General features: G+C 40.1%; 2 protein-coding genes across 2 annotated transcripts; one reads left to right on the top strand and one right to left on the bottom strand.

Moving 5' to 3' along the window:
* Positions 1-287: 287 nt before the first annotated feature.
* cfap210 (cilia and flagella associated protein 210) lies at positions 288-5349 on the top strand (the record flags this gene model as incomplete). The annotated part of the gene is made up of 6 exons (XM_080752789.1): positions 288-473; positions 1141-1314; positions 1409-1614; positions 3233-3425; positions 3544-3708; positions 4996-5349. 6 exons carry the CDS (start codon positions 288-290, stop codon positions 5347-5349), a joined length of 1278 nt encoding a protein of 425 aa, XP_080608915.1.
* Positions 5350-5781: 432 nt separating this feature from the next.
* ppig (peptidylprolyl isomerase G (cyclophilin G)) lies at positions 5782-13981 on the bottom strand. The gene is made up of 13 exons (XM_080752596.1): positions 13876-13981; positions 13194-13281; positions 13037-13111; positions 12040-12147; positions 11831-11875; positions 11657-11744; positions 11501-11530; positions 11216-11355; positions 10932-11094; positions 9381-9566; positions 9183-9264; positions 8861-8994; positions 5782-7418 (listed from the first exon to the last, which is right to left on the bottom strand). The coding sequence occupies exons 2-13, from the start codon at positions 13252-13254 to the stop codon at positions 6401-6403; spliced, it is 2130 nt and encodes a 709-aa protein (XP_080608722.1). The 5' UTR covers positions 13255-13281; positions 13876-13981; the 3' UTR covers positions 5782-6400.
* Positions 13982-15444: the final 1463 nt, after the last annotated feature.

Here is a 15444-nt window from a genome sequence, read left to right as displayed (position 1 = left end):
AAAAGGTGAGAGGAAAGTGAATATAAATGAATTTGTTATCAATGTCATTTGTTATCAATACTGTCAATAACACAAATCAGAATAATTTTAAATTGTTCTTGTTTTTTTTTATATGTTGGGTTGGTATTTGGGTATTATTGTTTACTCTGGCATTTTGTTTTTCACATAATCCTTGACATTTCATTGTTTTATGTAACAGATGCTTTCATGTGAATATACTGTATGGATTTTTTATATTTTGTTTATTTGCTTTGTTTTCAGGTGAGGTAGACGTAGACAATGGGGAAATGCAACTACCAGATCTTCGTCAGGTCACTGTTTTGCCCAAAGCCGAATGGCTTCGAATTCAAGGTAGTTCAACTTCAAACCAGTACAATAATCAAAAGGAGCGCATCAGAGATGCAGCACAACAACGAGAGGCCATGCATCTGCGCTCCAAAGAGATGGTGAAATTCTGGACCAATACCATTTCTGTACGTAGTACGTTATTTACTTTATTGGCTTGAATGCACTGAACATTACACTGAAAATGAATTTCCTTATGCAGCAGATGTGGAAAGTAATTGTACTTTTACTCAGCTGTAGCCTACTTTATTGGAACTTCAACTACACATTTCCCCCACTACATTTTCAGAGGGAAATATTGTAGTTTTTACTCCATTGCATTTATCTGACATATTTAGTTACATTGCAGACTAAGGAGCGCTTCACTTCACCCATTTTCTGTTCACAGCTTACCTTTGAGACAGACTAGAGTGGAGTTAGTGACCCTAAATTGGAGTTAGTGTAGACAGAAATGCTGCCATCTTTTAATTATGAGCATTAGTGAGGACCATTATATTATGTTAAGATTGGAAATAGGAGACGTGCTAGTTTAATACAATATGAATCAACAAACAAATTACTATTTTAGCAAAGAATGAATTGATGAGTGGGGGTAATTTACAGGCTATCCAGCTTGAATTATGAAGTAATGATAATTTGTACACCTGGTACTTTAATATTTTGATCTTAACATTTTTTGTACTAGTAAGATTTTAAATATAGGACTCTTTCTTGTACCAAAGTATTTACTACAGTGTTAGTAAAAGATTTGAGAATTTCTTCAATCACTCTGTATAAAACATACGTTTGTTATAGGGTCAAAGACAAAAGAAACTCGAGGCAAAGAAGATCCGGGAGGCCATCGAGGAAGAACAGAGAAAATTAACCGATATAGAAGAGGCCAAATATCAAGCACAGAAGAGGAAGGAGGCTATTGCAAGAGCCAAGGCTCAGCAATATTATCAAACTGACCGTGTCAAACAATTTCATGTTTGTATATCTGTTGGAGTTAACACCATTGGCAATTGTACAATAATTGGAACAAACTTTTTAAAATGTTACTGAATGTACTTTTGTTTTGCAGAGTGCACTCTTGCTGACTGAAGTTTTGAAGGAGAGGGAAGCACAGGTCGAAATGAAGCAAAGAATACAGAACAACTATAAGGATGTAGATAAAGAATTCAAGGCCAGATTCAAATCCCAAGAGGATGAAGCTTTGAAAGTGGAGCAGCAGAAAACACTTCAGAGCAGGCTTGAGAGGCAGGCTGTTGCAGAAGATTTGAAACATCAGTAAGTTTTACTTAAACACAACTTCAAAGAAAGTGCAACTGAATCCTTTGTAATACCCATCACTAGCCTATTGTTTATGATTCAAATTCTCAACATGAATATAATCAAGTCAAATTATTTATTATAATGTTATGTGTTTTGTCGTGGTTCCTTTAATGTGAAGGCAAGCATGTTTCTCCTTTCTCCTATATGGCACGCTTCATGAGTTAAATTTGATGTAACCGAATTTTAAAATGAAAAATAGAATTGCATTGGCAGAATCCACCCTCATAGATATAGAATAAAAGTGCGGTGTGACGGTGCCCTAAGGACATAAATAAACAGTAAAGTAATGAAACAAACAACCAATGACAAATATAGATAACATCAGGGGGAATCAAAAGCTAGTCTATAAAACATCTTGAGCCAGGGTTTAAAGAAATCTGACAGGGAGGGGAATGCTGTCACACAGTCTAGGCTCTAAAGACTCTAGGGACTGCGACAGCAAAGGCAAAGTCATTCCTGGACTTGAGTTTAGCCCATGGGACAGCTAGGACCCCCAAGTCCGCCAACCTGAGGAATCTATGTGTGGAAAGAGGGGTTGATAGGTAACAATGCAAGGGGGGAAACATATTAAGGGCTTGTAAACACCACAGTCAGGAGAATCTTTAAATCAACTTTAAATCATGCTGGCAACAAGTTGAGAGGCCAGGACAGGGAAATATGTTCCCTCTTCCTGGTACCTTTCAAGAGCCTGGCTGAGTTGGGTGGGTTTCTTCAGGAAGGGCTGCAGTCCATCAGAGTTAGTTCTGACTTGTATCTATTTGTTTGTTAAGTAATTTAATTTTAATTATTGATTGTATTCTTCTTCTGTGATTTATTTTTTCTTAATAACTTTGCTTGGTTAAAAAAAATATATTATTATTTTCTTTTAATCCTCATCTCCTTAAGGATGAACGAACGTGAGCTGGTGAGAGAGAGAGAAAAACAAGAGGATAAGAAAGAGGGAGAGGAAATACAAAAACTTCGGGAACTTTATCTATGGGAGCAAAACATGGAGAAACAAAGCCAATTACAGCAGAAGAGAAACATCATGCAGTCTCATTTGGTAGGGTTTGAGCAAGAGTTATTGTTGTTGACATATTATATATATATACTGTAAAAGAAAACAGTGTTAATTTAACTCTCTGTATTATTATTATAATACACATGATGTACTTACAGGAGCACCTCTCCAGCAAAGATATCATAAAAGCAATAGATGCACAAAAACAGGAGATGGAAGCGGAGCAAAGGAAATGTTATATGGCTGCAAAACAAAAAATAATGCAGTTAAGGAGAAACAAAGAGGCAGAGTTGTTTCGGTAAGTACAAGTGAAGTGCTTCAAGTTAGAACATGACTTTGAAACCTACAATAGGACATCCTCTGAAAGTCCAAATCACCTTGCTCAGCCACATTGACCATCTCAGCTCTGACCTGCTCCTTTGTCACCTGTAATGTGGTGATGCAGAAATCGAAGCATACTTATGTTACAGTTTCACTTGTTCTGAATCACCCTGGCAGGATAACACTATAAGACAAATTAATGAAATATGATGCAAGTACAATGATGTAATATAGCTTAATTTTGTCCTTCAGAGAGGGTCAGATGCTTAGGGATAAGATCATCGACAAACTAACAGTCACAAAACAGGAGCAGGTCATCAACGAAGAAGAACTGATCGCTAAGGCCATTGCTGAGCAAGAAGCTAAGCAGGCACAGAAACAGAAGGAGGAAGATGACACAAAGGCTGCAATGTTGACGTCAATTACTGCACACAGGGAACTGATGGTAAATCATTGAGTCACGTTGAATTTGGATGAATATCCCAAAGTATACAAAGTTGTTTCTCCATTTTTCTCTTGTGAGAACTAAACGTTTACATGGCAATTTTCATCTACGTTTTCAGAGGCAGCGAAAGGAGCAGAACAATCTGGCAGAACAACAGAATTCACTGGGCATTCTACAAGCCAGGAAAGAGGCTGACCGTCTATTCTTTGAGAAGCAACAATTGAAGGCTCAAAAGAAGAAAGAGGGTGAAAGAATGTTACAAGGTCACTACATCAATCAGATGGTAATGACCAGAAGGGTGACTATATCAAACAGTGAATTACATATTACTTCCATGAGTAACAAGCTAATATAATGCATTACTTTTATACATAGGGTTACTAAACTTAGGAATGCATACATGTTTTATTATTACAATGAATTAATGCATACTATTCACAATGCCGTGAACTATTTGGACTTTTATTACATTTTGCAAAATATCCTGTTCCAAGAGAGTGCCGGAGCTTCTGAGTTGTTTCATCATTTTTGAAATGTAGGCAGATAAAATAGCACTTCAATACCAGTAACATTACTGGGGCATTATGTTTCTTTAAAGGTAGTTAAGTGATATTTTTGGGTTAAAACTAACTTTTTAGGTTGAAGCACTATTTTCTGATAGAAATAATTGCTAGTGTTTGTTCACTAACAGGAGTATTCCCCATCTCTCCTGCACAAAATGTTCAGGCAGTTGCAAAATTTCAGCCAAATCAGGAGATAGCACCCATTTATCGGTTTCATTTTTAGTGTTCCAGTTCCAATTTTGTGTGCTAATTTCTGTCCCATCACTTCAAATTTCACTTGTTTTATCTGTATCCTGTCTGTTCTTTATCCTGATTGGATAAAAGTGGTATCCCGAACTGAAATGCATTTTATGTTTGATTAATAGCTGGAGACATGGAGAGCCCAAATAACTATTTTACGAACCATTTTATTTTAACCCCTCAAAAATTACTTACCCTACCTTTAATTAAATATTTGCCTTAGTACTTGTGTGCTTCACTTGAGGGTGTTTTGTCTGTCTGCCTTAAAAACATTAAATGGAAAGTCTAGCCTGACAACCTGAATTACAATTTCACTTCAAAAAGCATGATTAGCTGGATCCAGGCAAACAGTTGGCAAAGATAGTACTGTTGTGTACCATGTAACTTAAAGGACAACTCCCTAAATAACATCTAGGCTCATTTTCCTACTTATATTTATCCCAAATTACTGTCCATGGGGTCTAGTAGGCCTGTTGTCCAGTTTCCCCAGCATAACACAGCTGCCCTCGTAGCTTAGAGAGTGGAGCCTATCGCTTTTACACTATTTGTTGCAGTCACTCTATGCTACGAGGGCTGCTGGGGAAACTGGACAACAGGGATATTTCTGCCCAATAAAGAGTATTTTGGGATCAATGTAAGTAGAAAAATGAGCCTAGATGTTATTTAGGGCTGAGTTGTCCTTTAACTTTAAGGAAGGCTTTAGACTTTAGAGACAAGTGGAATGACATTTCAAGATTCAATTAACATTTTCATTCTTTAATTTGTAGGCTGAAAAATGTGCTATGGACCGGAAACTGAGAGCAGCGCAACTGGAGTTTGAAGCAAAGAACACGGACGTTGTTGTTGAAGAGGAGAAACAATTCAGACAATATGCAAAACATGTGATAAATACAGCAGCAGAGGCCAAGCGAAATGTCCTTCCGCTACGCAAAGCAGCCAGGGAAGGAATTGGAGGTGGGCTTGGACCCATTTTTGGGGGAGTTAGACCTAGCTACCAGGTTCATGATGTTACTGGTGTTGAGATGCCAACATATATCTGCGGTGCAACCCAGAATATCAAAGATCTTCATGAGACCTCAGATATTCTTGAGGCAAAGAAGCGTCTTGGTTTCACATGGTAACGGGTTAGCCTTTTTGACAAATTGTGACCAGCTGTCAAAAGTGAAATTGTTAAATGATCACTATGGAGGTGTTAAAAACGACATTATACAACTTACTTCTCACATCTCCTATTTTACTGTAAAAATGTCCCCAAGACACTGAAATGAATGCACAACCACCATATTGTACTCTTCACATAAAGTAAATTCCTTACAGGAAGGCAGTTTTAAATAAAATGATTGGAGTGACACTATTTTCCACTCGATATTTGTGAAAATAAAAAATAACTTCACAAATAGGTTTTTGTACAAACTCATTTTATGTTTGTTTTTTTTCCCCTACAGCATTTCAGAGACATATTTTTCCTTTTGAACAGCACACAAGACATCTCAAAAATCAGTAAAAAATAAAGACAATAATGGTACTTATCAATACAGATTATCCACAATGAATCAGGGATAAGCAATAAGCATGCAAGAAATAACAGGAGACCGACTCTTCCACATCATCACTTGCTACAGCAAAATAAACTGCCCAGTGAACGTATGCCATGTGCCTATACTGCCCGATAAAGCCAAAGTGCAGTTTTGGACACATGGCCTCATTTGTCTCAAAGGTCAAATCAGGCTTCATGATTTTGAGGGACAAACAATTATCTTATGGATTACTGCAATATCATTTGCTTACTGATAACCCATGTAGCTGATCTGTTCAAAAACACTGTGTAGGTTAGTGCACTTTGGTTTTGTAGGACAGTAAGTGTAAGCAGTCAATTACCTACATTCTTTAGCCCAAATCCAATGGCATTAAATAACATTTATAAAATTACAGTAAAAATAAATGCTAGGAAAAAAAGGCTTTAAAATGTCTGTTCAACGTATTCATTCAAAATTCTTTCCCCCCAATTTCTTTTTTTTAAGAAACTGTATAATTTGAAACCGTATAATTGGATATATATCGTAAAGCCAACATGTAATTTACAGATGCATTTAAAAATAAAAACCTCACACTCCCATGGGTATTAACCAAGTCCATCAGATCAAATGTCTAGCTATGTTAAGAATCACACACCTAGTCATCAGAACTTGAACTCGAGCTCATCTTCCTGCTGCTGTTTCTGTCCTTGCCCTTCGTGTCACGACTCCCTCTTGAGGAGATGACGGTCACAATTCTGGTGTCGTCTTTGGATTTGGAAGGGGATTTCCTCTGCGGACTACCTTCCCGCCTCTTCTTAGAATCGGGACTCTTTCGACTCTGCCTTTTCTCATCTCTGTCGCTCTCAGAACTGCTACTACGTCTGCTCTTAGACCTCTTTCGGTGGGTGGACTCACCGTCTTTATTCTTCCTATGAGATGAGCGGTTATTACTGTGGTCTCTGTGGTTACTCTTGCTTCTGGAGCGCCTGCCTCTATTAGAGTCTCTGGTCTTATTTCTGTCTGGGCTTCTTGTTCGCTCCCGGTTCCTGGATGTCGCTCCCCTTTTATCATTGTCCCTCTCACTGTGGCGCCGTCTTTCCTGACTCCTGCTACGCTCCCTTGCCCTCTCTTTCCCTTTCTCTCGATGGTCCGGTTTGTCTCTTGATGAAGCACGCCTTCCTCTGTCCCTGCTCCTACTATTTGACCGGTGTCCATCTTTTACAGTGTCGATTTCCTTGCTTTTTGACGCTCGTTCTCCATTTTTTCCTTTAGCATCGTCTCCATGTTTATCGGATGCTGAATGCTTGTTTCTTTCTTTGCTGCGATTTGATTCAGACTCCTTTTCTTTCTCTTTGATGTTTTTGTCTTTGCTCCTGGAGCGGCCTCGTCTTTTCTCACCCTTTTGTTTATGATCCCTCTCCCTGCTCTTCGATCCCTTTTCCCTGCTTTTACTGCGGCTTTGAGATTTGGCCTTTTTCTTTGCCTTGTGTTTGTCACCCCTCTCCTCTGCCTTCTTCTTTGAAGTGTCCTTTTCTTTGCTTCTAGATCGGTGAGAGTGGCTCTTCTTGTCTTTCTTACCCTCAGTGGCATTCTCATGCTTTGTTTCAGAGGGCCTTCTATCACCACCTTTCAGAGCTTTAGCAGCTTCATCCTTGGCGTCGACCATGTCACCTCTGCAAGAAATGTAAATATCACAATGTTGTGAATAGAAAGGACAGCTGAAGCAATGGCTCTTCAGAAAGCAGTAATCAAGTCAGATTCTTCCAATAGCTCATTAGCATTGCTGCATGACATAACATATACTGTATGAAGCCATTTTTCAGAAACTGATGCAATGATCAAGGACTATAAAATCAGGGTTCAATTACACTGATGTCCTTTATTTGTAAAGAGAATCCCTTCAGTCAGGCTTGTAGGTGCTCAACAGGGACTTACAGAAAATACATGGGCACTACCTAAATAAAATATACTAGACTACAGCATTCAACTGGTCTGCACATGTTTTATTGTTTTGCAGAGGTAACTTGTCTTCAGGTAGTTCCAGATAGTAGTCAATAGAGTTCTCGGCTTCTCGCCTTTGGACCACAAGGTCATGGGTTCGATCCCCTGATCATCTGCACCTACTCAGCGCCTTTGGACCACAAGGTCATGGGTTCGATCCCCTGATCATCTGCACCAACTCAGCGCATCAGTAGCACGGCTTGGGTGAGGTAAGCTGTACGTGCGTTAAGTACTGGGAGCTGATGGTAGGCTCTACATCTCTTACGGGTCTAGCGTTTTGTAATGGGGACAGACTCCTGCGTTATTGGATGAAAAACATGTACTTTAAGTCGCACTGGCACATGGATTCCAAAATGTAACATCCCATTACACCATCCAAAATGTTTTTATTTAAGCTGCACGCCCTGGCATCACAGTGCAGTGCAAGGGTCAGTCAGACTTGCGCCCGCAGTAACAGCTGAACCAACCTGCTACGTCGGTAACTTTATCCTGTGGGATTTACCGGTATCCAACTATTCCAGCTCTAATCGACTGTCGACTAACCGTTTACAAAATTATCATTTAACCCATGTCAACATTACGTGTCAACCATGAATTCATCTATGTGTTCACATATAACACCAATAAATATAATAGCCTTTCATTTCTTATTGCAATTGACCTAGAGAGTACAGAGATTCGTTGAAGAAGCCATATAACTTGTCATGATCTAACAGGTTGGACAAGTGGTGCCAGTGTACACGTCAGCGGTTGCTAAAGTAATGCTCCGGGGTTTTGTGTTTGCTCAGACCATTGAAAAATTAAGAGGCAACACTGGTCTCGACACGTGCTGCGGTTCCAAAGCACCAGATTTTCCCACTGTTGTCTAGTATGGAAATAGTTTTTGAGTAAGCAAGACCTCCTCGACCCCAACCCCACCCCTGAAAACAGCACCAACCCCCAACAATTTCTCCTTTTAGATAAGATTTGATGTTTACATGCTAGAAATGGATGGTTTCTTTCCAAAATGTATGTTAGAACATTGTGTCAGTGTCAATGCAATGAATAATGCATTTCTTGCCCTGTAATCACCAGGAAATGTAAAATTTGAATAAAGAGGATTATAGTATCTTACTTGTCACCCTTAATCCAACGCTCGCCACTGGTTGCTCTCATCCTCTGGCGCTGCATCTCCTGTCGCCAATGTGGAGGAGTTTCACTACGCCGGAAGCGATCCCTTGACCTCGAGCGAGACGGAGTCCGATATCGCTGGAAGAGAAAAGGTAATATAAAAGGTATAAATAACCAAGTAACCATACAGTATGTTGCATTTTGGCTATTTGGAAAACATCACATCTACAAGCTCACAATCGAGTGAGCTTATTAAAATGGCTAAAAGGCTGAGTGACCCAGTCACACTTTTTAATGAGCTATTGCTATATAGTCCTTGTACCTACCCGTGGTCCCCTGCCTTTAATCTTCCTGCCAGAGCGTGTCATCACAAGTCTTCTGTTGTAGGCAGACTGAGAGTTAAACATTCTGCCAATCATCAGGGGAAAAGAAAAACATGTAAATGATCACACATTAGATTAGAAGACCAAACTATCCAGGAAAGAAAGCACATCCTGGATTTAGTCAAAGAGACCAAGACCAACCTCTCTCTTTCTCTGGGTCTTTCCTCTCTTCTTCGATCCTTTCCAGTTTCCTCTTTCTCCTTCTGAACTGCTTGGGGACTTCTCCTCATAAGAAATCTGTTCTCTGGAATAGCCGGAATTTCTTCAGGTCGTACCGAAGATAAAAGCACCTCTTCGTCTTTCTCCTCAGCGCTTTCAGGCTCAGATCTAGAAAGAAAATTCAGAGCTGTAGTGTCTTTTATCCTTTATCTTAACCACCTACTCGGGCCATGCAAGTCTGGAACGATCAGAATACACGCCCCACCCGTTGCCAATACTCCCACTATCTGATGTACCATTGTCAGCAAGCCAGTGGGTCAGGTTGGCTAATTGGGGACTTATGCGACATGAAGTTTAACCAGTCTGTGAAGCCAGCCGGTTTAGCCACTTGCCACCCAAAAAAATGTTGCATCCTCCGCAGACCCACAGTCAGATAATTACCAGTAAGACTCCCTAATCGGGAGATAAGCGACCGTTGGTCGCTTATCTCCATAAATAGAGCAAAAATGTGTTTTTCCAAAATCTTCCTGATCCATGTTGTTGACATGAGTGTAGACATACTGTGTAGTGATTTTCGTGATTTTAGGGCAAAATCTGAATCGGCCTCATGGTGGCGCTAGAGGGCCATGTGAGAAATGAGGGGTGGGGTCTCCTCGCCGCCAAGGCGGACGAATAGGTACCGGCCCCGGCTCTCCCGGTCGCTCCTAGCCCGAGTTACGGCATTTTATGTGAGCTGCAGTGGCAGGGGGTCCTCCACTGGGGGCGCCACCACTTTTGCATCCGTTCTGGAGCACCAGGAGTGGGTGGTCCCCGGGAATGCCCCGTGAGCAGCCCCGTTGGGGTGGTCATTTGGTCATTTTTGCACATTTGGTAATTTTTTACACCTGGGGGTCCCCCAGGGACCTGGGGGTCCCCGAAACTCCGGGGGTCCTTGGAGGTTGTAGTTTGGCAGGCAAGGAGTGTGTGTGCAAAATCTGGCATGGATCGGGGCAACGGTTGCAGAGATATGAGCAGGGCAAAAGTGTGACGTGTGACGTGTGACAGAGGGAGTGACGGAGGGAGTGACGGAGGGAGTGACGGAGGGACAGCCGGTGGAGGTTTGGATAGTGTGCAAGTAACTGCGACCTTATTAGTGCCACTCAGCACTGTACACTCAGCTGGGTCATAATGGGAAAAATATGCCAAGTTTGAGGATGTTTGGTTGGACAGCGCCCGCGTCATGCCTGGGACGCAAAACACATGCACAGGTTTCGTGAATTGATAGAGATAAATGTTTTAACCAGGGGGGACCCTAGCATTCCCATATTCTGGGGCAAACAATTAGGCAAAAACAGCAGAGCTATAACCTCACAAAAAGTCATACATTGTAGATTGGCAGACCTAGTATAGACCGGTCAAGTGCATAGGGTTAAGTGGTTCATTTGTATTTATATCTAAAATTTTCTTTCATATGAAAACATACTTTGACCAAAATAAAGGTTTCTTTAATTGCTAATAATCAATGCATAATACATTAATGCTATAATTATGTACCTTTTTTTATGTTTCTTTTTTTGTTTTTTCTTTTGCGTCTTTGCCTTCTTTTTCCGCTTCTTGGCATCTTTACCCGAGTCTTCCGACTCTGAGGACTCAGAGGAGCTGTCAGAGTCACTAGAGCTGCTGCTTGAGGATGCCTTTTCCTTCTCCTCTTTTTTTGCTGCAAATAATTTAAAGCAGTAGTTAAGTTCCTCCACCAACTGTAGCAGTCAAGACAATAATATACATAATTACATTGGCTAAGGACTCGATAAGTTCAAAAACACTTCCATCACGCATACCTTTCATTTTAGGGATGAGCTCTCCACAGTTCATAACCTTCATCTCAGCATATGGTCTGCTGTTGGCATCTGTTTTCTGGCTCTCCATGGTCTGTACAACTTCTTGGCCAGCGATCACATGGCCAAACACGACATGGACACTGCAAAATACAATTAGTGTTAAGCTGTACAAAATATACTCTAGACAGTACCACAATGTCTGATTCATAAATTTAACTGCACAGTATATACTCCCAACAGTACCATAATGGCAGATTCATACAGTACATTTTGCAGAACACTTACCCATCTAGATGTGGTGCTGGTTTCGTTGTTCTGGGGATTGGCATTGAGATGAAGAATTGAAGACAAAGATGACATTTTGCTGTTCATGTTTAAGAATGATGGGACCAACTAATAAAATAAATGAAAGAAAAACAAGAGGCTTAACATGGCACTTACATGAAAAACTGGGATCCATTGGTGTCTTTACCCCTGTTTGCCATGGACATCAAGTATGCCTTGTTATGTTTGACAGAAAAGCTTTCGTCTGGGGAAAAGAGTATGGCCATGAAGTACGATAATCTTTTATGACAGAGTTAAATAAATGCCATCTATAAGAGCAAGTCTTTTTACCTTCAAAAAAGCCTCCATAGATGGATTCACCACCTCTTCCATTGCCTGTTACAGAGAAGCATTAGAGAAGCAGTGTTCTTATCATTTACATACAGCGCAGGTTCCAAAAATGCTCAATCCAAATGTACAAATTTGTGTAGCTTTTGTAGAAGTCAGTTACATGATGAACTAATATCTTTGCTTCTGTAACTTGTCGTTATAACGCTTACCTTCACTGAAGTCTCCTCCTTGAATCATGAAGTCCTTCACAACTCTGTGGAAGAGACATCCTTTGTAATGCAAAGGCTTTTGTGTTCCTTTGCCAATACCTTTCTCACCTGGAAGACAATGATAAAATGCCATAAAACATGGAAGAGCATTCACAAGCCTTTTTTAAAAACATTAAAGCAGATTATTAATTAAATATAAGGTTGCAATTTCTCATCATGATTCTTACGCTACTAGCTTTAACAAAATATTGTAACAACCACTCTGTTGTCATCTGTGGTTTGTGCTGATGTCACAACTTTAGGCTAATCTTGTTACTCTCCCTCGTTCTGCATCAGGAAGATGTTTGTATAGATTGTAGTGTCTGTGTTCTGTACCAGCCAGGATGATGTATGATATGTTTTACTGTAGGGTGTATACATCTGTACTTTACTTCTATGCCCTGACCTGTATCTGTTAATTTTACTCCTGTGCTGTCTCTGCATGGTGCCTGAATCGCCCTGCGGGATCAATAAAAAGGTTTCTATCCATTCAAACTAAATTACAAAGAGTAGCCTACACTGGTGGGGACACCTAGGATCTTATGATGGCTACTTTCAATTGCAGTTCATTTTAGCCAGTTAGTATCAACTAATTTAAGTGAATTTCAGGGTAGTGCCAACTGCCAACTTGTAAATGTATGTCCCACACACAACTCTGGAACTCTGTAAAGCTAGGGTCAGAATCACTGAGTGAAATTGCATCGATTTCATTCATGACTCATTTTCACAGATACAAATAAATCAATTTGACAAACAGATCAAATCGGGGTCCTCCCTATGTTCCCAAGGTTCTATGTTTCCAGGTTAGGTTTAGGGTTAGTTAGGGTTAGGGTTAGGTTTAGGGTTAGGATTAGGTGGTAAATGGGGAATATAGAACCCTGGGAACATAGAACCTTGGGAACATAGGTACGGTCCCATCAAATCCCTAGAGACTCTACTACAAGTCGATATCATTTACCTGTGCAGAGGCACCTGAAGTTTTCACAGGTTTTGGGGCAAACATCTGAAAACAACTCCACCACAACTCGGCCCACTGTGGAAAAAAATATGTTATGGTCAAGAACATTAATTCAAATAAGTTGTTTAAGTAGTCAGCGACTTGGTTTCTTACTTACCAAGCACGTTGCCGATTCCAATGTCAAGAAAGCATCGAGGACGTTGAGCCTTGATCCCCATTGTTGACGTCCTCAAACTGGGCTCAAACTAAATACAAGACAAAAATGTTGTTATCTCACTACACTCAATGGCCCATCGACGTGGTTTATCAGTTAACTGGGGTCAAATCTGCCGGGATCCTAAAGACAGATATAACTCTTACTGTTAAGTGTTAACAGTTTAGTATATTTATCAATCAACTCTTCTTGCAGATGTTCCAGTTAAAAAGTTGTATTGCCATTAATAACCTCAGTTGAGAGCTAGGTTGCAATGTTTTCGGCCAACAGCTAATAGTTAGCTAGTTTGCTGGTAGCCCCCAAGCTAACGTTAGTAAATCAGCCATAGAAATCAGCAAGGCGTGCAATGTTATCAGGCTCCGGTGAAGCCGGTGGGGCGGAGTTAGCACATTTAGCAATAATGAAGGCCTCGCACCAGAAGCACCGCCAAGCCGGGATTCAGCGTAGAGGCACCGTTCCTACAAACACCTCCAACCTCGGCCTTCGGTTAGCAACTTAGCAATGGATTCTTGGATTCTAATAGCATATTGTATTTTTAGCATGGCAACACCACTTACCACGTTCACACACAAACACACACTCAAAACATATGGTTTTTACCGCCGAAATTAACCCAATGACTTACCTCACCCCGAGAAACCAGTATATTAGTTATCACAGCAAGCTAGTTCTTCTTGAATGACGATGAAGCCAAGTTTCATTCAGTTCACACAGACAGACAGTACTGTTTTCCAAAGATGGCGCGATTGTAGACGTCACGACAATGCATTTTAGCACTTTACACATGCGCAGTGCAACTAGCTGGTCGAGAGGTCAGGTTTACACCACCAGGTGGCGCTCGGCTGTTAATTGGAAGAAAATTAAAAAATATAGGCTATTATGCTATTATATTTTGTATCTTTTTAGTTTAATTGCCAAAAAATGCCTGATGAACATAACCTCTGTATATATTTCTTAGAGATGTGGCCTATTTATATTGAATCCTTGTAGAATTTAGATTTTTGATATTTTTGTGCTGGGCGTTAAGGGGAGCAAATGCTAATTTTGTGTAAATTTGTCTTAAAGTGCCAAATTTTGCACAGATGTAGCCCAGGGCATGCTCTAATGATTTAGCTAGGGCGCCCGAGTTTGCGACCTTCGGGGTCGCCACAGGGGCCAAATCAAGTTGGGCTCCCATCGACTTTCTATACAGGAGGAAAATACCCAGAAAAACATTTTTTCTGGGTGTTTAAGTAGGATGTGAGAGGTCTAACTAGGGGTTTGTCATGATGCTGAATCCATTGCAAGCATTTGTTTTGCACAAATACATTCCTTGGGCTACAAATGGCCCAGAAAGCGATGGTTTAGTGATGAAAAGTGATGACTCATCACTTTTCATCACTAATTACAGGTTTGTGGGCGTTTTCTGGAGCCATTTATAGCCCAAGGAATGTTTTTGGTGCAAAACAAAAATGGATTCAGCATCATGACAAACCCCTATTTAGACCCCTCACATCCTACTTAAATACCCAGGGTATTTTCCTCCTGTATAGAAAGTCGATGGAAGCCCAACTTGACTTGGCTGCTGTGGCGACCCCGAAGGTCGCAAACTCGGGCGCCCTAGCTAAATCATTAGAGCATGCCCTGGGCTACATCTGTGCAAAATTTGGCGCTTTAAGACAAATTTGCACGAAATTAGCATTTGCTCCCCTTAACGCCCCACACTATATTGTTCGTTATAATTTTGATAAATGTTTTTATATTTCATGCTGTCAATGAAAATAATGATGGTGATATGTGATATACAGATGAGAGACTCAGCTGAGACATTTGGAGATCCCAATTAATTAACCTGTTCCTGTTGGACAGAAGGAGAGTATTAGGTTGTGAATAATTTCAATAATCTGGTAATCATATGCTTCAAATAAAATAAAGCAATAAAGCATGAAGTTAAAAGCTACTGTGGACAAAAAAAAATCTAATGAATCCCAAATTCTTCAGCTCAAGACCCAAAAGATACATTCTCCCTGTTACCCAAAATTATTATTATTACAGATATTTGAAGGCCTATTTTGAAAATAATGAAAATAGAAGTATATGTGTTCACAAGTTGTGAACTTGTAGACTGACAATTATTTTTTTATATTTTATTTTTCTGAAAGTCTTTAATATATATATATATATATATATATATATATATATATATATATATTTT

Source organism: Nannobrachium achirus (assembly GCF_963921795.1).
Source record: "Nannobrachium achirus genome assembly, chromosome: 22".
Lineage (NCBI taxonomy): Eukaryota > Metazoa > Chordata > Actinopteri > Myctophiformes > Myctophidae > Nannobrachium > Nannobrachium achirus.
The sequence above is the reverse complement of the archived record's forward strand: the minus strand, read 5'-3'. Positions and strand labels throughout refer to the sequence as shown.